This window comes from Medicago truncatula, chromosome 4 (genome assembly GCF_003473485.1).
Source record: "Medicago truncatula cultivar Jemalong A17 chromosome 4, MtrunA17r5.0-ANR, whole genome shotgun sequence".
Classification (NCBI taxonomy): domain Eukaryota; kingdom Viridiplantae; phylum Streptophyta; class Magnoliopsida; order Fabales; family Fabaceae; genus Medicago; species Medicago truncatula.
The window spans coordinates 22,332,240-22,356,380 of record NC_053045.1 but is presented as its reverse complement, the minus strand read 5'-3'; the positions used below and the strand labels follow the sequence as shown (position 1 = coordinate 22,356,380).

Here is a 24,141-nt window from a genome sequence, read left to right as displayed (position 1 = left end):
CTTTCTTAGCTTGTTGTTTGTTTTGTTTATATCTTGACTTTGTAAACTCCTAATTTTAACCCCTTCTTCCCCGCACGCCTTGGGCTTAGGAACTCGAGTTTTTTTTGGTATTAATCTCATTTCAACTTCTCCAGAAAGAAAGAAAAATTGACATATTCAGATTTTAAAATTCAAATGTATACAAATCATGTAACACCTCGTTTTCCCAACTTGAAAATTTTTAGCATAAATCAGAGTAAAACACCTTAAACGGAATGCTACACTTCTTTCAAACGTAAGTATAGCAAAATTATTATTTATTTCAATCATTTCATGATATCAAAATTAAATCTCAATGCAGCGGAAAATATTTTAATAAAACATCATGTTGGCACAACGGCCTCAACTTAAATAACTTAATAAAAATTCAGTCTAAACAGTCTTCAACATAAAAGTCATAATAAATCACGTAACATATGGAAAACAATAAAGATCAACATCCCGTTACGTATCAGAGCATCTAAGACTCATGTGTACCGTAACTAACAGCAACTACTCTGCATCACCTGCAAGTTACCCATACGAAGGGCAACATTTCCAAGCAGAAGGGGTGAGATTCACAAACAATGATATTAAACATATAATTCATCAATTACATTTAACAACTTAAACTTCATCAATTTATAATAATAATTCTTCGTATAGTACTTCATTAAATCATCAATCAACTTCTAGTCAACATTAATATCATATTCATCACATCATATACATTCATCATGTAACAACATAATAACATAGACAACACAACATAATCATCATCTCATAATCATATAAACAACAACATATTCATCATCTTATAATAATATAAACAGCAACATATATTCAACAATAATGTTCTTACTTCTTTAACTTTAGTAACACTTACTAATTCAACCAACAACGACGACAACAATAAGATTCAATAACAACGACAACAACTCACTCAACAACAACGACAACAACTCAATCAACAACGACGACAACAACTCACTCAACGACAACATTAACAACAACAACTCACTCAACAACAACAACAACAACTTAATCAACAACAACGACAACAACTCTCTCAACAACAACGACAACTACAATATACATGTGGCACCATTTTCAACGTGTTGAATGACTAAGCATTCCGGGGCATAAGCCCCCAACAATTTGAATGATAAGCATTCCAGGGCATGAGCCTTCAATAGTTGAATGACAAAGCATTCTAGGGTATAAGTCCTCAACAATTGAATGATAAACATTTCAGAGCATGAGCCCTCAACAGTTTGAATGACAAAGCATCCATTCCAGGGCATAAACCCTCAACATTTTTAATGACAAAGCATTCCAGGGCATAAGCCCTCAACAGTTGAATGATAAACATTCCAGGGCATGAGCCCTCAACAGTTTGAATGACAAAGCATTCCAGGGCATAAGCCCTCAACAATTTGAATGACGAGGCATTCCAGGGCATAAGCCCTCAACGGTTTTATGAGTATGCAATGGACTCAACTTTGTGTATATTAACATACAACTCAGCAACATCAACGACAACGTAGACAACGACAACAACAACTGTGCATAATAATTATGACTTACTCCACAACTTGGTCAACTCAATGATATTAATAATCAACAACAGCAGAAACAACACAAGCAATTCACATTATAACAATATTAACGATAAACAACCACAACATCAACATCATACATATTCCACATAATGCATGTATAAGTATATCACATTACTGACATCATTAATCATCTTAATTTCAGACTCTCTGAACAACATTAATAATATAAACAACTTCGTTCCTACCCCAATGACCAACTCACAACATAGGTTAAATAATCTTAAACACCTTAATTGAACTCCTAGTACTTCTAGTTTTGAGCTTTGGAATTATCCCATAAGTTTTTGATTAACTTAGAAATGGTTGTGCTGAATTTTCATAAGATTTCACTAAGACCTCCTTGGAGTATTTTCATCATATCTCAAAAATTAAAAATCATTTTCAAGTCAAACCAAAGCCATTGGAAAGCTAACTAAATTATCTAAAACTTTCATGTTTACACCAAAACCCAGTTCAAAGCGGAAAGGGGTGAAAAATAGTGAAATAGGAAGGATCCGATTCACAAAAATCGTGCCACGTTTTTGTGCCCAGAACCATTGAACTTTCGGCCAACAAAATCGTGCCACGCTTGCCAAATCGTGACACATTTTAACAGCATCAGGTCCATAAATCTGCTTCTCAAAAAGTGCGATTTTCACCATTTCGTGCGTAAAATTCCAACCGTTAATCGGATTTTGATGCCGTTTTCGGCTACACTCTCCTGACACTTGGCTCTATCATAATCTACAGCTATTTCAAGTCTCAACCATCCCAAAAATCATTTTCCCAAACCTCACATAATCTCTTATTTGCAAAACGTTTATACTTCGACTTTTCAAACGAAACCTCCAATTTTCATCGATCCAAACCCCAAAACTGATTAGGGACTTAGTCCGTGATTAATCTACAATCTAAACATCATTTATCACCCTAATCCATCAGATTATCTACTTCTTCCAACGATTCAATTCTACATGCTAACCCTAATTCCCAAATCAAGAACAACCCTCATGTTAAATCAATTTCAGAATTTACATACACTTATAATTATTGAAAGTTAGCCTCACCCTTACCATGAATTGATGAACAAAGCTCTACAAAAATCAGATTCTCCCCTCTTGGCTCTTCGCCTGGCTTTCTCTTGGTTTTTCCCCCAAAAACTGTTTTTACGTGAAACTGCTTCTAACCCTATTTTCTCCTTTTTCTTGGTAAATATAATCTTCCAATATTTAATTAACTCCCACTTAATTTACTTAATTCTCATTTAACCCCAAAACTCCAATTAAATCCTAATTCTCACTTATTCTATTAAATAATAAAAGTAACTGCTTAATAAATCACATAATCATATAAATATATTCTAAACCTATTAAAACAATCAAATAAATTAAATAATTCAAAGAGGGCATTACAAATCCTGGAAAATTATTTAGCCATATTTAAACTGTGAAAGTTTTTTTTCTTCCCCTTTTTAAATGCTAGAAATACACGTTTTTGATTCTATAATCCGAAAATCAATAACACGCTTCAAATTTTAAAGTTCAAACACATAAAAACAAGTATTTTCGGATTTGTTAGAGGGAACGCGAGAAATGTGGGATGAGAAAAGAAGTTTCCATAATTGAAAGGGCTAAACCAAATATACTTCTACATTTATACTTTTGACCTACAAACCACAAAAGTTTAAAAATGTTAGTTTTCCCCCCCCTTTTTTTTTTCCGTTTAACTATTTATAGTTTCATTTTTCAAAATTTCCGGGTCCAATATAGGTTCATCCCCACATGCCATCATAATTGTCTAGCATGTTAATATTTATTTATGTTTTATTATGATTAACATTTGATCGAATTTAAAGAGAATGAATTATAAGTGAGTGTTAGAAAAAAGTATTCTTAACATTTTTCTTATGTTTATGGCTTGAACATCATTATACTATTTATTCTATCAAATTATTTTTCAATCATAATATGGATACAACAAATGCCTTAGAGAAAAGGTTGTTGGTTTAATTAGATAAATAAATATTTTAATCAATAAACATTAATATGAGTACTTTATTAATTAAAATATTTTTAATATATGTCACCTTGGAATACAAAAGTATATTCAAAAGAAAAAAAAAATAGTACATTGATTGATGAAATCACACAATAAAATCAATAGTTAAAATTTGATAAAAAAAAGAAATAGTAAAACTTAATAATAAACAAAAAAAGGCTCACATTTTTTTGTCGCTATAATTTATGTTTTTGGTCACTGAGGTTTTGTTTGGGAGTTTGGATGGGAGGGGAAGAAAGAGTTTTGAAAAATACGAAGAAGCAGATGGAAGAAATAGAAGACATTGCAATGAGAGGGTTTTGAGGGGTTATTTTTTATTCATAGTGCAAATAGAAGACATTGGTTTTGAGGATGTTAGGAAATTTGTTTTGGGATAAATGAGATACTTCGTGTCTAATAAGGGAGAATGAGATTTGGGGGTTAGGAGGTTGAAGGAGTTTAATTTATCTTTACTTGGTGTATGGATGTGGAGGATGTTGGAAGAGAGGGAAAGTATGTGGTATAATGTGCTTTGTGAAAAATATGGAAAGGAGGGGACGGTTATGTGTTGGTAGAGAAAGGGGTTCAGTGAGGTGGCAACACTTGCAACACATTCGAAGGGGGGGGGGGGGGGGGGGGGGGGGGGTTGTTAGATGATAGGTGGTTGTCGGATAATATTATTAGACATGCGGAGGATGAGGATTCTACTTTGTTTTGGAAGGACCTGTGGTTAGATGGTGTATCTTTTGATGTTAGATATGCTAAGTTGTTTGATCTTGCAGTAGTAAATTATCCACAGTTGTGGAGATGTTTTCTTTAGGATGGAAATCAAGTGGTGAGGCGTGGAAGTGACTTATGAGATTGTTTGTGAGGGAGGGGGGTTGGTGAGGGAGTATGTTGACCAACTATCTCTTGTTGGTTTGCAGGTTGGTGTGACTAACAGGTGGATTTGGAAGCTTCATTATTCCCATCGATACATAGTCAATATTTTGACAACTTCTAAAGTTAGCGTTGATGACCGTTCTAGTCGTGTTTTGTGGCTTAAGCAAATTCCACTTAAGGCCAATATTTTTATTTGGTGTTTGTTCCTGAATAGATTAGTAGTAAAAAATAATTTGTTTAGGAGAAACATTTTGGATTACAATGATTCTTTGTGTACGACTACTTGTGGCATGGTAGAGGATCAAAACCATTTGTTTTTTACCTGTGTTTTTTATAGTCATCATTGGCTTTTAATATTGGGTTGGTTAGGTTCTTCTACAACCTCTTCAAGGTTCGTTAATTAAGCATTTTAATCAGTTTGGAGGTCTTTGTGGGGGGGGGGGGGGTGGTGTAACGCCCTCTTTAATTATTTTATTATTTTATTGAGTTTTGAGTCGTTTAGGTGCTCTGATATGTAACAGGATGAGATCTTTTGTGGCTATTTCTTATTTCTTTACGTATTTGTTTTATGATTTTATGAATAAGTTGTTTAACTGAATTTATGAGGTGTTTTGATGAGGCCTACGTGCCAAGACTTATTTATGTTGATGAATTTAATCCGCTGCAATGTTTTGGAATTGATTTATGTTGAAGGATAATTAGTTAATTATCTCATTTATGATTTTTAGAAGTGTAGCATTCCGTTTTTATGTTGAATACTCTGATAAATCTTTTGAAATTTTTATGTTGGGAAAACGAGGTGTTACAGGGGGTTCCAATAAGTCTCGTTTGATTTTAAAATAATTTGGATTTCAGTTCTTGATATTATTGGAAGGATCGCAATATGAAGCATTTTCATAATAAGACGGAACAACTTTCCTATTTATTGGAAAATCTTAAACTTCAAGCTTATTGGTGGCTAAAATCGTAATATGACTTTTTCGATTTTGATTACATGGTTTGGAGATTGAGCCTTTTGTTATGTTTTCAAATTGTAACATAAATTTTTATTTTCTTTCGGCTACTCTGTAGTAGCTTGACTGTGTTATTGTAACATTTGAACTTTTTATTTTTCTTTGGTACACCTTGTACTAGATGCGCTTTTATTGGTTTTTAATATATTCACCTAGCTTTTTAAAAAAAAATTGTGAAAGATTTATCAATTTCTCTATATATTTCTCACCCTCCAAAACTTTCCTTTTCCCTCCCCTCCAATCTCCCAAACAAAGCCTAATAGTAACAATTTAGTATCTTATATTTTTTGCGCTTAAAAATTCATATTTAATTCATGTTTTCATAAAAAAAAAATTAAGATATTTCCATAATATTCCACACATTTTCTGAAAAATTCATTAAAAAATCATGAAGGTTAGACATGAGTTGGCTAAAAAATATAGACCAAACGGAGTGATGAAAAACTTTTGAGAGACTAAAAATCTACCATAAATTTTGGAGGGACTAGACATTTTTTTGGTATATTTATAAGAATCAAAAACATATTTAACCCTAAAAACAAAAATCAATGAAAATATCAAAAGTGAAATAAACACACAAAAATGATAATGGGCCTCCGGTTTGAAACTTAAGATCCAAACCCACACGTTCCTCCGCCCACTTGTTCATAAACCCCAATTCCTTTACTTCACTGCCTATATATTCCAGCTCTGCCTCACTTCAGTAACAATTTTTCTCAGCATCTATTACCATTTTATTGTTCATTAGGATTTTTGTATTCTCAATCTTAATTTCATTGTATCGTTGTTCTTTTGAATTTATGTATTTTCTGTTTGAATTTTGTGCTGTGACGATACTTATGTGGACTAGAGTTTCTGATATGGGAATCTTCATCCATAATTTGATTACAAACCCTTGGCTGTCTGAGCACATATCATGAAAATTTGATCTTGATTCTTCTCTGTTAATTCTTTGATTATGATGATAATATACTTTATCTTAGCGGATTTCAGTGAGGTTTTATATCGATGATCTGAATGTTACACACACTGAGGCCATTATTGCTATTTTTATAGAAACATCAATAGCTTTTTATTTTGGTTTTATTACTTTGATTTTTTTGTTTGTGTTTAATTGGTGCGATGATGAGATTAAAACACCAAGGAAGTGTTTGTGGGCAGTGGACATAATTATAATGGTTTTGCCGTGAGCCTATTTTTAAAACGACTTCTCCTTCCACTGAGCACCTTAAGACAAAATTATCTCTGTGAAATTTTACAGTAAAAGAGACTGGCAAGGGTAAAAGTGACAGAATAAGAGACATAATTATATTTTACAGTGAAAGTGGGTAAATGAAAAGACTGGTGTGGAAGAGAAGAGAAGCAACGGTGGTTAGATATGGCGCTGAGGGATACGATTGAGGAAGATGAAGCTATGAGGTGATTACTGGCTTACGATAGAAGAAGAGGAAGCAAAGTTTTAATTTTTTTTAATTAAAAATTACATGTGTTGAATCCTTTTTGAGAATTGCTGTTCCCACATGTTGTTTGGCTGAGAAACACAAGTAAATTACCCAAATACCCCCTCGGCAGTTAACTGCCGAGGAATTTGAAATCCGGCTGCAGTTAACTGCCGAGGAAAACCTCGGTAGTTAACTGCCGAGGAAAACTGATTATGCAGACAGTGGGTCTGCATAATTCTAAACATTTCCAAGCCATTTTTTCGGCCAGTTTTTACCTGTAATTAAACCAGAGCATTTCCAAAGGCAAAATAATTCATACAAGATTGAAAGTCGGACATAATGAAGATAAGTACAATATCTTTTACAATTGTTCATAATTAAATTAAACCGACATTTGGTTAAAATTAAACAAACGTTTGAAATTCATCAAATTAAACTACTCAAAACATTACAAAGTGTCCATAATTAAACTACTCATTACACATCATTAAATTAAATCCCTACTTACATTCAACGCAATTGCATATGGAACGAACATACATATATAATATATTATCTTCCACCATATTCCGAAACATAAATCCGACGTCGTCGTCGTCGCGAATAAGCAAAGGCATATAGCTTGCCGTTTTCCATGCGTATTCATCTCTATCTTCTCCTAGGTCTATGCATGGCATTTGACCAAACAAGTGACGTGTATATTTATTTTCACCAAGATGCTCAAAATAAGTGTTAAGTTGTGCCTTCAAATTGTCAAGATAGTCCGTCGGCGTTATCATAACCTTAACCGTCTTTTTAAACGCGGAGTACCTAACACGCCCTTCAATTTGTGCAACCTCAGACATGTCCCACTTGAAAAAAGCTTTAAGAAAAGAATCATAGATTAGAACAAAATTAAATGGAATGTAATAACGAATAACTCAAATGCGTAAACATTAATAAGCTATAAATAAGTATTGCACTAGTTTTACCACATAAAAGTCATATTATCATATATATATATATATATATATATATATATATATATATCAATATAAATTACATAATGTTACTTATATATTGGCCACAAAAAATTGGCGTTACAATTTCGACCCCAAAAAATACGTCGGTGTCATTTCTACCAAAAAAAAAAAAACTAACACCGACAAAAAAATCACTCATTAAAGACCAAGTGATTAGAGAAGATCAAGTGACATAGAATCTTTCTCATCTTCCGCAATAACTTCAAATTGTTGCTTTGGTTTTTCGGGAGTGTCCAACAAAATAGGCGCCACTTTGTTTGACTCCCTTTGTGGTTTGGACGGTTTGTTTCCACTTTCAATAACCATGAGCTTTCGGAACAACTCATGTTGATCCAAATACTCATCTTCCCAAGTCACCGCATCTTCTTTCTTGTGATTGTGCCACTCCGTAGATGATGGAGGTAGTGCACAACCATTCTTCAAGGAAATAAGCACAAAATGATTTGGAATTACCCCAAGGCACAAGATGGGAGTTTTTTGATTACCCGGCGGTGGTGGCCCTCTTAGTGGGAAAAACGATTCCGACTTTCCAACTTCAAGATTTGTCAACACCACCACACACATTTTGTAATAATTAGCAACAATGTGTCCCATGTCCGGAAAAGTCAACCACTTATCAACAAGATGTGCACAAGTTTTTGTATTTGAGGGAGGATGTAATCCGTTTAAAATGTAGTTATAACGATCCTCACCCGCAAATACTTCAACATAATCATCTCTATGATCTATCAACTCTTGAATAAGATGTGTACGGATCATGAGATGATTTTTTTCGGTCAAGCCCATGAACTCGGCTATAGCCCGGAATCCGTAATGTCCATCGCCGATAACATCCACCACTTTTTCAATAAATGGAAGCATGAAGCGTGGCATATAATCAATAGGACGCATAACCGGGATAACCTTAGGCTTTGGATACCGAGTAGGTGGTGGAAGTGGGGAAAGTGATGTTTTACCAAGACGAGCACCTTTTTTCCTTTTATACGATGATGTTGTTGGTGATGGTGACGGTTGGCTATCCGGATTTTGGGAATCAACAACCTCCCAAGAAGAAGGGATCCGACTAGTCGATGTAATTTTTCCTTTAGACCTCGCAATGTCGACTTTTTTCTTTGCTCCCTTGGTTGGTACTTTTCGTGGTGGTGGAGACATCAAGGTGGTTTCAGGAAATGCCAACTGCCGCAAACCCTCTTTGACCTCAAGCTTCATTTGGAAAGGGAGTTTCTTTAGATGTTCTACAATAGCCTTCAACTCAACCTCGACACAAAAAGCAACTTCGTTACTTTCTTCGCCCATAGATAACCTTAGCCAATGGTGGTATATCTCATCCAATAAAATTGGCTTCTCTTGAAGGAGCTTAGTAGCAATTTCGCATGCACATGGTAGGCCGTAAGATGTCCTTTGAACACAACCACAAATGTCATTGTCCATGCACAATGTTTCCCTACAACGTGTCTCTTCCAAAGCAATGTTGTCCAAAGCATATCTAGACACATGACCACCTAATCCCGAGTACAAAGTGACATCTTTGAATCTATGTTCCAACACGCAAACATTGTGACCAAAGGATGTTTGTATAGCACTGAACTGAAGCAACAACATGTCATGTATTTTCTCCCAACAAGTACCCAAATCACCCACACTATTGTCCAAGTATTTCTTCAACAAAGCATGAGCCGATTCGACCCTGTTTGTGGTCCTGCAACCTAGATGCAACACATGGTCCGTCCATGCCCTCACAATTTTGTCCTTCACTTCATTCAAGGTGGTCATGGCATAATCTACAAAAATTGGGAAATCACTACATGAATCTTTGAACTCCACTAATGCATTTGCATATAACTGTTGAGTGGGCGATTCAACCATAGCTTTCCATGCCTTCATTATCTTCTTCACCACATCGCGATTGCTCACCTCTTTCCCATCCTTTTTAAAGCCCAAAGGATATTTACAATCTAAGACACACCTTTGTTTAACATTAGCTTGCACATGAAAGTAACAATTCATTGCATAACTTTCCGAAAAAACATGTGCAACCGCTTTCATCAAAGACATATCCCTATCGGTAACAATCACCTTAGGCATATTCATCTTTGACGAAAGAAGTTTACGCAACATTTTTAAAACCCAAACAAAGTTTTCCTCTTTCTCATGTGTCATAAATCCAAACCCAACCGAATATGTCAAATCGGTTGAAGTCACCCCAACTACCTCAAACATTAGCATCCTATACATGTTGGTTTTGTAGGTGGAGTCCATAACCAAAACCGTTGGAAAATTGTTAAACAACTTAATGGAAGTTGGATGAGCCCAAAAAATATCTTCAATAGTGTTACTTTCAAGTTGTGTTCTTGAGTAATAAGTATAGTTGTGCTACTCCAACTTCGAGATTAGAAATTGCAACGGCTTCTTGTCACCCCTATTTGCCTTCCATATTTGTTGACGTTCATTGTACACTTGCTTCACATTTGTCATGCAATGTGGTCTTTGGTTCTTCAAATGTATCAAAATATTTCTTGGAAGCATCTTGCTCTTGGTCAAGTCACGTACAATCTTCTTGTCGTCCTCCTTTAATCTACCGGCAAGAATGTGTCCTTCTAAAGCTGGCTCCATGGGATGGTTGTGAACTCCATTAAGAATGTTCAATCCCCATTCCTTTGTTTGCTTACTTTGATATCCACTAATCATGAATAAGCAACCGCATTTTCTTGAGCCCGTTCTCGCATGCTTCGGTTTTTTTTTCGGAACATTGTGAGTTCCACTCCTTTCACACACTAGCCAGAACATTGGATTGATCAAGCTTGATATTTGTGTGACAATTGTAAATCCCGCCTTATTTGCTTGTCGACGCACCCACTCAAGCAATTCATCTTTATCTTTCGACTTGACGTCGTCTGAAAAAAATCTAGCCGTGTCGACCTCGTGGGCTTGAAGTGGGAGGACACCGGAGCCGGAAACATCTTTGAAGCTTCAACATTGACAGAAGCTCCATCAATGTTTGGTTTCGCTTCAACCTTAGGCGGTTTGACATCTCCGGAATTTTCAACAAAATTTTGTTTTGTCTCTCCCGGAACATCTTCCGCGTTCTCTACCATTACTATAATTATATAACATATAAATATGAATTAACAACTAACTAATGTATAAACATCAATGCCATGATGAATTAAAACAAAAAAAACAAAAAAAAAATAAAAGAAATTTTTTTTTGAAAATTGGCAGTAGCTGCCATTTTTCGTTGTGAAAAATTTTCACCAAGAGTTCCTCGGTACCTTACTACCGAGGTTTTCCTCGGCACTATACTACCGAGGTTTGCCTCGGCAGTTAACTGCCGAGGATTCCCATGACAGGGTTCTACGTAACTCACGTAGATACCCATAAAATAATAAAAAAATCAATCGAATAAAATGCACAATACCTATTTTTTTACGTCAAATGTGTGTTGATACCTCCTATGCTTGATGCTTGAATGATTTTGGATCAAGGATTGATGGAAAAAATATTGGATTTTTGGATTGGAATGGAGATGGAAAATGAAGTTGATGAAGAAAATAGTGTGTAGGGGGAGCAGGTGGCTGTTTCATCTGATGAAACATTTCCTCGGCAGTTAACTACCGAGGTTTTCCTCGGCAGTTAATTGCAGCCGGATTTCAAATTTCTCGGCAGTTAACTGCCGAGGGGGTATTTGGGTAATTTACTTGTGTTTCTCAGCCAAACAACATGTGGGAACAACAATTCTCATCCTTTTTTGCTACAAGGTCATTCATCCAATACCCTAAATAAATAGAGTATACCTGGACATAGAGAGAATCTTAACTCACCGGAAAGAATTCATAATCTTTTCGATCTTGTCGCACATGGAGGATGATAAAAGGAAAATACTCATGACTATACTCACGACATGATTGATTGTAGAACATTTGATTATGGCAAATGACATGATTGTTAATTTAAATTAAAATATTAAGTGGTTGTTTGTTACAACTTATTTTATAAAAGAAATAATTTTTATTTTTTGAAGAGTATTAAATAATCCTACCAAGACCGGTCCCAAGTCCGGGTAAAAGGAGAGGGTTGTGTTCTCGACAGTCAACGTAAAACTTTGTTGAGTCTCTATGACATGGACTAACTATAAAATAGTGTGAATGTTAGGTCGTTGCCCAAAAGCAATGCACTGTATAGCTCGAGTACAATGTCAAATGAGCAAGGGTCGCTTGACTTCTGGATTCAATGAAAAATAAGCAAGGGTTCTCACATCTTCGTGAACGAGTGCAGGTAAGGAAGCTAGTTCATGAGAATAAGTTTCACTTTGGAATATGGACACTTTTACATGAAAATCTATGCAAGTAGTAGACACTATGACTAAGAGGAGGATTAATTTTATGTGCCTAAAAGAAACTAAGTGAGTGGGAAAAAAGGCGAAATAATTTAAGCTTTGGTACACTGGTGATGTTATATCAAGAAATGGGGTAGCCTTCATTATGGACAAGGAGTGGAAGAACGATATTGTGGATATTAGAATGATATGAGATTAGGTTATAAACCTAAAGTTTGTAGTGGAACAAGACATTTTTAATGTAATTAGCGCTTATGTACCTCATGTAGGAATAAAAGAACACAAGTAAAGTTTTGGGAGCAGTTAGAAGGTGTAATTCAGGGTATCCCTTTAGGATAAAAGATTTTTCTAGGAGGGGATTTAAAAGGGCATGTAGGGAGTGTTTCAAGAGGTTTCGAGGGCTTGCATGAGGGGTATGGGCTCGGGGAGATAAATGAGGGTAAATGAATCTTAGATTTTTCATCTGCTTTTGATCTTAATATAGCCGGTACGTGTTTTAGGAAAAGAGAGGAGCATCTTATCACTTACAAGATTGGGATATCATGTTGCCGACCTCCCAGGCATCAAATAAAATTGGTTATATTATCCGTAGCTCGAGTTTCTTTTCTTAGTCTTCGTTAAATCACCCTTTCCCATAACTTCATAGTATGACTCATTAATTTTAATTCTCCTATAATTCACGCAATTATGTATATCACATTGTTCTTATAGATGGGAATTAAAGTGCAGCTTCTCCACTCGTCCGGTATTTTCTTCGTCCTCATAATCTCGTTAAAAAGTTTGGTGACCCACACAATTCCTATCTCCAAGACTTTTCCACACTTCGAAAGGTATGTCGTGCGACTCAACTGTCTTGTCATTAATCATCCTTTTCAACGCTTCTTTTACCTCGTGCTCTTGAACCGATGATAATAGCTATAGTTTTAGTCCTCCTCTCTGATGTCTAGTCTGTTATAATATGGTAAGATCTCATACCCTTCATTAAATAAGTTGTGGAAATACTTCTTCCATCTATCGTTAATATCCCTTTCATATGAACCAAGACTATACCCTCTTCATCTTTAATACATTTCACTTAGTCCACGTCTCTTATCTTTCTTTCTCGTTCCTTAACAAGAATATATATAGATTTCTCTCCCTCCTTGGTACCTAAAGATTGGTATAATCCTTCAAAAGTGTGAGTTCCCGCTTCGCCCACCGCCTTCTTAGTCCATTCCCTATCTATCTTATATTTATCTCAAGTTTCGGTATTTTTTCACCTAGACCAATCTTTAAAACAATGTATTTTGATCCAAACTTTACTCTAAACATTGTCATTCCACCACCAAGATTCTTTACCCCAAAACCTCTAGATTCTCCAAGCGTTTTTTCTACTTTTTTTTATCTCATTTGTCATCTTGTCCCACATATCATTAGAGCTTCCTTGTGTTTGCCTGAAACCTTCCTCTAAGATCTTGTGTTGGAAAATCCTTTTTTTTTTTTTTTTTCAGCCTTTAAATGCCACCACTTATTCGTGGAGCCCCGCTATGGCCTCTTCTCTTCACACTCCTCTTAACCCTTACATCCATCACCAATTCTCTATGTTCGGTAGTTAAGCTCTCTCCAGGTATGAATGGAAGCAATCTACTTACTTCAACGTGTGATGTAACAATATTGCACGGATAAAAAAAAATTTCACTTAGTTTTCATTGATTTGAAAAGGCATATGAAAAAGTTCCTAGAGAGATTTTGTGGAAAGCACTTGCGAAGAAAGGGGTTAGGGTTGCCTATATTCGTTATATCAAGGATATGTATCAGCAAGCTTCGACTAGTATAGATGTACTTACGGAACACATCCAAGAGTTAGCACCGAGATGTATGTTTTTTGCATATGACGTAGTCTTGCTTGGTGAGTTGAGGGAGGAATTGAACGGGAGGCTAGAGACCTAGAGACAAGCCTTAGAAGCGTATGGTTTGCGCTTGAGTAGAAGCAAGACAAAGTATATGGAATATAACTTTATGGAATATAACTTTAGCAAAAGGAGAAGTTAGTCTACCTTGGAGGTAAAAGTTGGAAATCATATCATACCCCAAATTACACGGTTTAAAATCTTGGTTCCATAGTACAAAATGACGGAGACATAGAAGCAGATGTAAATCATCGTATTTAAGCTGAGTGGTTGAAATTGAGAAGAGCCTCAGGTGTTTTGTGTGATAAGAAAGTACCACTTAAGTTCAAAGAAAAGTTTTATCAGACATCAGTTAGACCAGCGATGTTGTATGAACGAAGTGTTGGGAGGTTAAGAGTCAACACGAGAATCAAGTAAGTGTAGTGAAGACGATGATGTTGTGCTGGATGAGTGGTAAGACTAGACGAAATAGGATTAGGAATGACACCATTATAGAGTGAGTGAGGATGGCACCTATGGTATAAAAGTTGATAGAAAATAGTCTTAGATGGTTGAACATTTAGAGAGAAGACCCGTAGATGCCGTCATAAGAAGGGTAAATCAGATGGATGAAAGTTATGTCAAAAGAAATAGAGGAATACCGTAAAAAACTATAAGAGAAACCATTAGAAAAAATTTAGAGGTCAATGAGTTGGATCTAAATATGATTTATGATAAAACACTATGACGTAATTTAATCCATATAAGCGATCCCATTTAATAGGATATAACTTGGTTGTTGTTTTTAAGAGTATTAAATATGTCATTTGTAACTGAATTACAAATATAACGAGTGTAGAATGCTACAACAACCCACACGAGAAATTGAGTGAATATAATGGAAAAATGCAAATTATTGAACTAATGGACTTGGAGGACAAAATTCCTGCAAGATCGACCCTTACTAAAGAGATTATAAAAAAAGTGAGAAAATTTTATCCAAAAGAAAAAAGGAGAATGTTAAATGAGGTCCAATAACATTAGTTATGTTGAGATAACTAGAGTTAGTTAAGGTAGTTAGAGTTGGTTAAATGTGAGTTAGAAAGAACTATAGTTAGTTACAAGTAGTTAGGGTAATTGAGGTCTATAAAAGGACCAACCATATACTCATTCATCAATCTTTTTAAATACAATTTATAATGAATTCTAAGAGTTTTTCCTATGTTTCTTCCTATCAATTATACTTTTCCTATGAAGTTAATCTCAATCTCTTTGATCCTATTATTTCTGATAAGTTAAGTAAGCAAAACAAATAAGTTTTTATAAACAAATGATGTAATTATTAATTGATAAATAAAAGTGGTGTAACATTAATGTTAGAATGAATGAAGAGTAACTTTATCAATTTACTTTCCATTTTTCTTGTCAATCATCATTTCTCCATTGTTAGAATGTTAAAGAATATTTTCTATTAACTTTAGTGTTTGAAAAATACTTGATTAGACACAGCACTAAATATTACTTGTTAGACAAATACACATGAAATTCAAAAAATTTAAAAGGAGAGGATTAAAGAGATATTGATTGATGTGATTATTTTATTTATCTTTTAATATTTTTGATTTATATGTGCGCTTAAATTTTGTGTCTATGTAAGAATATCTCTTACTGTTTTAATTATTGGATCGATTTATTTTTTTTCTTGATCCAGAAACAAAAACAAAATACATATCCGACCTAGTCCACACATATCCCTTTTCTCTAACTATTTTAGTGATCCCATTTTAATACTAGTACAAGACTTTTCTTGTATGAGTAGTGATATTTGAACATCCATTTGAGACAACTCTTGTGACAACTTTTTTTTCTCTCTTTTCATTGGTCAAAAATAATGAAGAGAGAAAAAAGAAGAGAGAGAATAAGAGTATAATGTGAATATTAGAGAGAAGGTTATCAAAAAGTTGTCATAAAGTGGTTGAACAAATATCATTTCTCTTCTTTTATTAGGAGCAAGCATAACACAATGTGGAAGCAAATATGATTCTATTTATATTTCCAAGACAGAAATTCTATTTATAGATTTCTTAAGCAGTGTTTCGAAACACTGGTTAACAATACCCATAAAAAAATGGGAACTTCTATGGTACACTCACAATTTTGAGTGTACCGGTACTCTTGTTTCACAAAATATATAAATTAAAGATCACTTTAATGAAATAAAAAGGTATTTGTCAATATTTATATTTTAGAAAATATCATTTCATAAGAAAAACCATCATTTCATTGTTTATAAGGATCATATTACAAAATTTACATTTTGTCATAAAAAATAATCAATATTCATTGTTATGAGTAATAAAAATTCTTAAAAATTAAATTTTATTTCGTCGAAACTTTTAGTATATAAAATTTAATTATCTTAGTTGTCAATGATAGAAAATAATTATTTTTCTTCAAAAAAACAACTCATTTATTATTAATTTTACGACTTGATATACCGATACACCCAAATTTATTGGATGTACCATAAAATTTGCCTAAAAAAATAAATGTGTAAGCCAATCTGATTGAACTTAAGTAGTCATTGGTTTTGCTTGCAACAAATTCGGTGACAAAGACACGTGTTGATTACAACCCATGATGCGTGTAACTTGGATTATGATACATCATAAAACAATCCATTGGCTTTCTTAAAAACCACTAGCTTCCTACCCCTGGTTTTCCCAAAAACCTCTGGCCATAAACTTCTTTATATAAAGAGTACAACTTCATATCCATTTCATCATTCTTCACATTTCAAAAATCCAACAAGAACACAATAGTTACAATTTACATAATTACTTACTTTTCAATACACAAAGATGAGTTCAGGAATAAGAGCTTGGACAGTGGCAGCTAGTGTTGGTGTTGTGGAAGCCTTGAAAGACCAATTAGGCATATGTAGATGGAATTATGCTTTGAAATTAGCTCAACAACATGTCAAAAACAATGTTAGATCTTTCTCTCAAGCAAAGAAGCTTTCTTCTTCATCCTCTTCTATGATTTCTAAAAGACTAAAAGATGACAAGCCAAATCAGTCTGAGGAGTCATTGAGGACGGTCATGTACTTAAGCTGTTGGGGTCCCAATTAAAGGGGCTATATTTTTTTATATTTTGGAAACAATGCTTAACTATTAAGTGTGTTAAGTATTCTTGTAAATTTTGATCAATGATAGTGTTGAGCATTGCTAAATTTAAAGTTTTCTTTAATTTAGTTTCTTTGGTTTGGAAGTTGTCTAATTTGATATAGAAAAGAATCATAATTCTATTTTCCCGATCAATTTAATGGCGTTAGAAAAATTGAGTTAAGAGAGAATCGGTTTTGGGGTATTTGTATAAATTGGTGGAGTTCGGAGGGAGGGGAGAACTTTGGAGGGTGAGAAATATAAATGAAAAGGTTGAAATATGTATTTGATCCTTATAATTAGGGGTCGTTTAAAAATTAATCCCTGTAATCGCTAATTCTGGCAATTTATCCATGTATTGTTTAATCATTTAAAATTTCGTCCCTCTCCCTACTTAATCACTGTCACACCATATGAAATTCCAATTTTACCCCTGGATTTCCAATTCTTTCTTCAATATTTTGTCCTCTTCTTAAGGGCAAAATTGGAATTTCATGTTTGGCAGTGATTGCCACGTCATCAAATTAGTGACGTGGCAGTGATTAAGTTGGTAAAGGACTAAATTTTAAATGATTAATGATTGGAAGGATTAGCGAATACAGAGACCAATTTTTAAACGACCCCTAATTGCAAGAATCAAATACATATTTAAGTCAAATGAAAATAGAGAAACCATTCAATTTTTTTTAGATAGTGATAAACTAGTGCTTATAATTCATATATTTTTAATATTAAGAATATTATAACAATATAAATTAAATTTGAAAAATTCACATAAGTCCTTCAAAATCCTTCAAACTCCAATATAATTTTTTAGTTTCTCAAATGAGAAAAGTTTTGTATTATGAAAATAATTAGGTGTCAAAATATCTAAATTTTTTTATAAGGGATTAAAATCGCAACTTTTTAAAATATAGAGGATGAAAAGTGCATTTAAGTCAAAAAAATTATATATTTTTTCTTTAAATTACAAATTATTTATTTTTAAACCTTTGTGACATTGGATTATACAAAGTGATTTGAAGAATATTTTATTTTTAGATCTTTATGGTATCTGACCATACAAAATGATATTTTAATATATTTATCTTCTTAATTAGTGTCTAAAGACAATAGTTAGCATTTTTCAAATTAAAATAGATGATTCAAACACCATCACAATGTTGTAATCAGAAAATGTATAATGAACCAATATTAGAATCAAGCTATTATAATTAAGAAAATTGGAATTTGTTAGGCAGGGTCGTTCCATACATTTTATAGGTTTTGATCTATTAAACCAGGGTCCGCTAGAATTTGGACTCTAAAATTTTTGGATAACGAAATTGGCATATGAAATAAGCAAATTCATGTTGTTTTGCTAATAATTTGTCTCTTTTTATAGAGAAGGAACAATTTTTCATTAGATTGTAACCTGTTAATTTGAAAGAATATATACCAATGGCTTCAATATTAAACATCAATTGTTTCATTGGTTCAATAGTTAGGCAAGCACTCCATCTTCTTCAATTCAATAGCGAGGTTCATTGCTAGTTCGACTCATGAAAATGATTCTATACAATTTTTTTATGTTTTAATGATATTAACTATTGGGTAACTATCGAAACATTGAAATATTCTCAACGTTAGAAGTATTTTTTTGAAGAAAACGTTAGAAGTGTTATGAATAAGGAGAGGAAAGCTAAAAAGTTAGACGTATCTTAGGCTTATCGGAGATGTGTCGACGGTGTATCGCGGCGTGTCGGTGACGTATTGGAATTTTTTATTTTAATTCTTTTTTTAATTATAAATTTTTCGATACTCCTTAAATACGTATCGATTGGCGTATCAGATACGATTCGGAGGCTATTTACGCGTATCCTTCATAGTGCGTAAGTATAAAGATTCTAATCAAATGATACGTTTTCTCAAAGGACTCAATGAGCAATACTCAGTTGTGACGTCTCAAATCATGTTAATGGTTCCTCTTTTCGGTATTGGCAAAGTATACTCTTTGCTTGTTCAGCAAGAAAGACAAGTTGCATCGCATTAGATGAATCCAAGCTTCTGGTCATATCAGGAAATCATTTTTATTCCAATCAAACCTTTAATATTTGCGACAGTTGATACATTTATCGAAGTATTTTGGTAAACATAAACAAGAGCTGCTGAACTACAAAAATTTCTGTGTTATGTAATTTTCTCAGTGGTGTCTACATATAAAGATCATTTAGTAAGTACGATTTTCGCCAACAAAACAACAAGCTCAAAACATGGAACCAGTTACCGATATGAATTGCAAAAGATATGTTCTTTAAGATGAGGAATTCATAGAATGTTCTTTATACTTGGATCATGTGTTTTTCTCATGGCAATAAAATCTATATGAAAAATGCTCTTAAGTGTAGTGCAAGCTTTGAAACTAGATCTCATAATTGACTCGAGTCTCTGCCAAATACGAATCGCCTTCCCCAATCAGATACCACCAAAGCTCTTGTTCTCCAGCTGACTAGTTTGCTGCATGTTTTTAGGAATCGTTAGAGGATGAAATAAAAGCATATATACCAAACATTTATCGAAGTTTACATTTATTGAACGTAAAAATACCTTACATATACCGAATACCACAACCACTGACTGCTGTGTCCAATTGAAACCCAATCTCCCGGAAGCTGAGCTGCTGTTTGTTCTGCCCCGAGAGGAGCAAATTGTCCAAAATGCGAGTACCTTTTTCCAAATATATCGAAATGAATTAGCCAGTAGCCACTTACTTTTGTAGTATGATCCATTACTAAGTAACTATGTAAATCCATTTAAGCCATGAGCCTTGGTTTGGTCTAGTGGCGAAGGATTTGGGCACTATGCGTATGAATTTCTAGGTTTAAATCTCATTGCATCGATTGGACACACAAAAATTATTTTATATTTTATTTCATATGAGCTCATCAAAGTTGCAATCTGGGCTGCGACGTTATGATTTTTGATGTCTCAACAACAATATAATGCAAACACAACCAAGGCCGCACCAGTCAGACTTATTTTACCAAAATTTTCTGCGATATCAAGGATTGCAATAGCGATTCTTTCTAAAACAACGATTCAAAAATTTGATAGCAAAGTTAAAGATTAAATTGTGCATTCGACGTACCTGAAGGCATGAAACTGATGGCGTCCTGTTCCCCTAAACCTTAGAGGGCCTTCTGGATATTTCTCGCACAATTCCATGCGGTTGAAACAGTCTGCAAGATAGGCTCCTTGTTGAGCAGCTACCTGGAATGATTCGATGTTGGAAGCAACAACCAAAATATATATAAGTAAATTTTTTTAGCAGGAAATACAGATATAAAAGTAAGATTTACCTGAGCAGTTGCAGGTAGATTTTTCATCTGAGAATCAACTTTCGAAAGAGCTTGTTTGAAGTATTCAATGTCCACTTCTGTAGTAGGGCTTTCCTGAGATTTACTTAGCAAAGTGGCCATCTCTTTCATTTGATTCTTCTTTAAATAAATGTCTACTTGTGGATACCTCTCAATAATGTCACCGACAACGTTTTGAAATTCTTTAAGATCTAACATTCCGGAACTGTCCTTGTCTGCCTTGTTAAATATCACAGCTATATCTTCCTGCAGGTAAAATCAGTATAAGAAAAAGTGTTGACTCAATTAATAAACGGTATATATAGACAATTACACGGAAATAGAAGGCAAGCAGGCAACAAGCTGCGCCGCTAACCTTTTTTTATCGCAAAACCAATCATCTTAAACACACATTCATAGACCGAGCGGACATAACATTGCTATGTTATATTTGTCTTTCGAGTACAAAAAAACTAGTGAAATTAACATTACTCTAGTTCATTTTTGATGGAAACATTACTCTAGTTCATAGCACGACTAAAAAGATAACAACAGTATTGTTTTTTCACCTTTAATTACTAAAATTAAGAGTGAATTATATTGAATGCATATATAGATTATGCGTACCATAATTCTACGCTGATTTATAGTCGCACAATCACCTAGAGCATAGATGTTGTCACACCCTTCCACCCTTAGCCATTCATCGGTCACCAATGCACGCCGATTAATCTATCACATAAACAATTCAAAGCTAACAAAATTGAATTGTGTCTGATACTAATTAACTTTGGAAAAATTTAGAGGAACACGGACACTATAAACAAACCTGGCCAAGTTGTTTCATAAAATCGAGTATTTCAGGACGAGCACCAATACCAGTTGACCAAACTACCATCCCATGAGGCATAGTAACAACCTGACCACTTTCTCTTTCTTTGGATGAGATATCTTTTTCACCAACTTTGACAACCATTGATCCCAATTTCACATCAATTCCATCTCTTTTGAACTTTTCTTCAGCAAATTCTGTTATTCTCTTGTCAAACCTATAATGAATCAAGAAATTGTTAATCATATGTTAACATTAACTTCACATGCTTGTCTTCACTCTAATAATCCAAGTTATTTCATTTTAATAGCCTTCGTGTTGTTCGAAATTGCAGTTTGCAACCACAGTTGCATTTGTAATATAAAAGTTTTAGAGCAGAGGTCTCAGAAAATCGTAACCGCAATTGCAGCTGTATTTGCCGATATTTCTCCACAACCGTGACTGCAACCACAATTTAAAGCCATAGACCTTATTATTCGAATATAGCGAAAAAAATATACATTACATGTTTAAGATATGATCGCCAGCCTCAAGGAGAGTAATCTTGACATGGTCTATAAGAGAAGGATATAATTTAGAGAGATCTTCATGCACAAAATCATGTAGCTCTGCAGCAAACTCTACTCCAGTTGGACCACCACCAACAATTACGAAACTAAGAAGTTTTTTCTTCTCTTCCATTGGTACAGAAGGGAGGCTTGCTCTTTCAAAAAGGTTAATCACTTTTGTGCGGATTCTCATAGCATCTTCCACTTCCTAATTCAGAGAAATATAAGTAATTTCAGAATAATATAACCATAATACTAAATTGCAATATGAAACTGCAATTGCGGCCACGTTATAACAGTTTTAGAAGTTGTGGCAATGGCATCATAACTGCAACTGTGGTTCCATTGATCACGTTTGTGTGCATTTTACAACAATTTATGAAGCACCGACACAGACACTGGATGCGACACTAGCACTCACACGACAACACCAGTAATAATTTGAGAAAATAAATCATTTGAACGCAATCACATGTGTAGGTGTTGGACACAGACACGTCTTTGATCAGAGGTATCAGTATAGAGACTACAATATAAAGGTTTGCATGGTAACCGCAATTACAATTTCAACATCACAACTGCAATTGCAGACGCATCGATGGACATTTTTTGCGATTGCTTACCTTCAAGAAGTAGGCATGCTCCTCAACACCAGGTGTGTTAAAAGTATTAGAACGAGCGCCCATAGCTATTACTAAGTAATCATAATCAATGGAAAATTCTTCTACGCCACCGAGCTTTTTGTCTTGACTAGATCTGCAGTAAACTTTGTTGTTCTTTGAATCAATCTTATAGCATTCAGCTTCACTGAATTGAACATCTAAACCACTCTGTTGCAAGGCATAAACACCGTTCATACTAATCAAACTCAAAACTAAAAGTGGTATATTTCAATACTTAAATATATTTCAATACCTTTCTGCTGATTTTTCGAATAGGTTCAATGATGCTTCGTGCCTCCACAGTGCCACAAGTAACACTTGGTAACAAAGGAGTGAATGCAAAATAATTACGTGGTGAAACAACATGAATATCATAAGATGAGTTTTTCATGCTTTTCACAAAACTAGTTCCAGCCCAACCAGTTCCAAGCACTACCACTTTCTTTCTTGGTCTTTGATCACCACTATCACTATATGCAGCTAAACCTCCACCGCTGCAATTTAAAAAAAAAAAAAAGTTAGATCAAAATTGAAAATCCATTACATGCATTATCCTCAATAAGATTTCAAGTGAAGAGTAATACATAAAACATTTGAAAAATTACTATAACAAAATCAAGTTTGAGAATATGTTATTACCTGATTATAGTGCATACAACAACAGACTTAGACCAGGATGGATACTCATGGAAAACCCTAGAGGCTGTGTTATAAAAGGAAGACCAACTCATAGTGAAATCCTATCCTATCTAGTAAATGTTTCTTCTTTAATGCTTATTTTTGTGTTATACTTTTTACCACCTTGTTGATCTTTCTTTTGCAAATGAGATAGAAGAAAACAATGAATGCATGCATGCAAAATCGGAAGAGTAACATAATAGAGTTTCCTCTTTTACATAGATCTCCAATGTATACGGAGTTGAAAAATATTGCATGGCCAAAAACAAAAACATGTTGTAAAAATGTTGAAACAAGAAGGATATCATATTTGAGGTCAAGGATAAGCTGCTAATGTTGACGGCTTAATTCTCGGATCTTAATGTAAAAAATTATGTACCAGTAAAGATAATGTAAGAAATCATGCAACAATGTGCCAAATGTTATTAAAAAAAATTGTTTTACTTGTAATGCTTAAATGTAAATGACTTGAATGTCGAAGGAGTGAAAGAAATCAGAGGACCTATATTTGATCAATATCAATCTCATTTCCAATCAAGCGTGATGGGAGGTCGAGATTGGATTATATGAGTTTAATTTTGATGCATTCTCATCAATATTAAAAACAAAATTAATTGTTCTGGGCTGGTCAGAAGACCAACCGCATGCCGACATGTGGCATAAGATACACCGCCTTAAGACTTCGCACCTAAGGGAACATGCC

The 24,141-nt window shown here is 34.1% G+C and overlaps 2 protein-coding genes and 3 non-coding genes across 5 annotated transcripts; 4 read left to right on the top strand and 1 right to left on the bottom strand.

Moving 5' to 3' along the window:
- The first annotated feature begins 6,369 nt into the window (after positions 1-6,369).
- On the top strand, positions 6,370-6,466 carry LOC112421505 (small nucleolar RNA Z157/R69/R10). Its single transcript, XR_003011831.1, has one exon. It is a non-coding gene; the product is annotated as a small nucleolar RNA Z157/R69/R10 (small nucleolar RNA).
- Positions 6,467-6,503: 37 nt separating this feature from the next.
- Positions 6,504-6,589, top strand: LOC112421510 (small nucleolar RNA R11/Z151). Its single transcript, XR_003011836.1, has one exon. It is a non-coding gene; the product is annotated as a small nucleolar RNA R11/Z151 (small nucleolar RNA).
- Positions 6,590-6,667: 78 nt separating this feature from the next.
- On the top strand, positions 6,668-6,779 carry LOC112421513 (small nucleolar RNA Z152/R70/R12). The gene has a single exon (XR_003011839.1). It is a non-coding gene; the product is annotated as a small nucleolar RNA Z152/R70/R12 (small nucleolar RNA).
- Positions 6,780-16,981: 10,202 nt separating this feature from the next.
- LOC25492066 (uncharacterized) lies at positions 16,982-17,489 on the top strand. Its single transcript, XM_013600117.3, has one exon. It carries the CDS (start codon positions 17,081-17,083, stop codon positions 17,348-17,350), a length of 270 nt encoding a protein of 89 aa, XP_013455571.1. The 5' UTR covers positions 16,982-17,080; the 3' UTR covers positions 17,351-17,489.
- A 2,147-nt stretch (positions 17,490-19,636) lies between these two features.
- LOC25492067 (external alternative NAD(P)H-ubiquinone oxidoreductase B4, mitochondrial) lies at positions 19,637-23,491 on the bottom strand. Its single transcript, XM_013600118.3, has 10 exons — positions 23,400-23,491; positions 23,014-23,254; positions 22,722-22,928; positions 22,056-22,306; positions 21,548-21,767; positions 21,346-21,450; positions 20,722-20,985; positions 20,511-20,632; positions 19,970-20,089; positions 19,637-19,879 (listed from the first exon to the last, which is right to left on the bottom strand). The coding sequence occupies exons 1-10, from the start codon at positions 23,489-23,491 to the stop codon at positions 19,792-19,794; spliced, it is 1,710 nt and encodes a 569-aa protein (XP_013455572.1). The 3' UTR covers positions 19,637-19,791.
- Between the last annotated feature and the right edge of the window lie 650 nt (positions 23,492-24,141).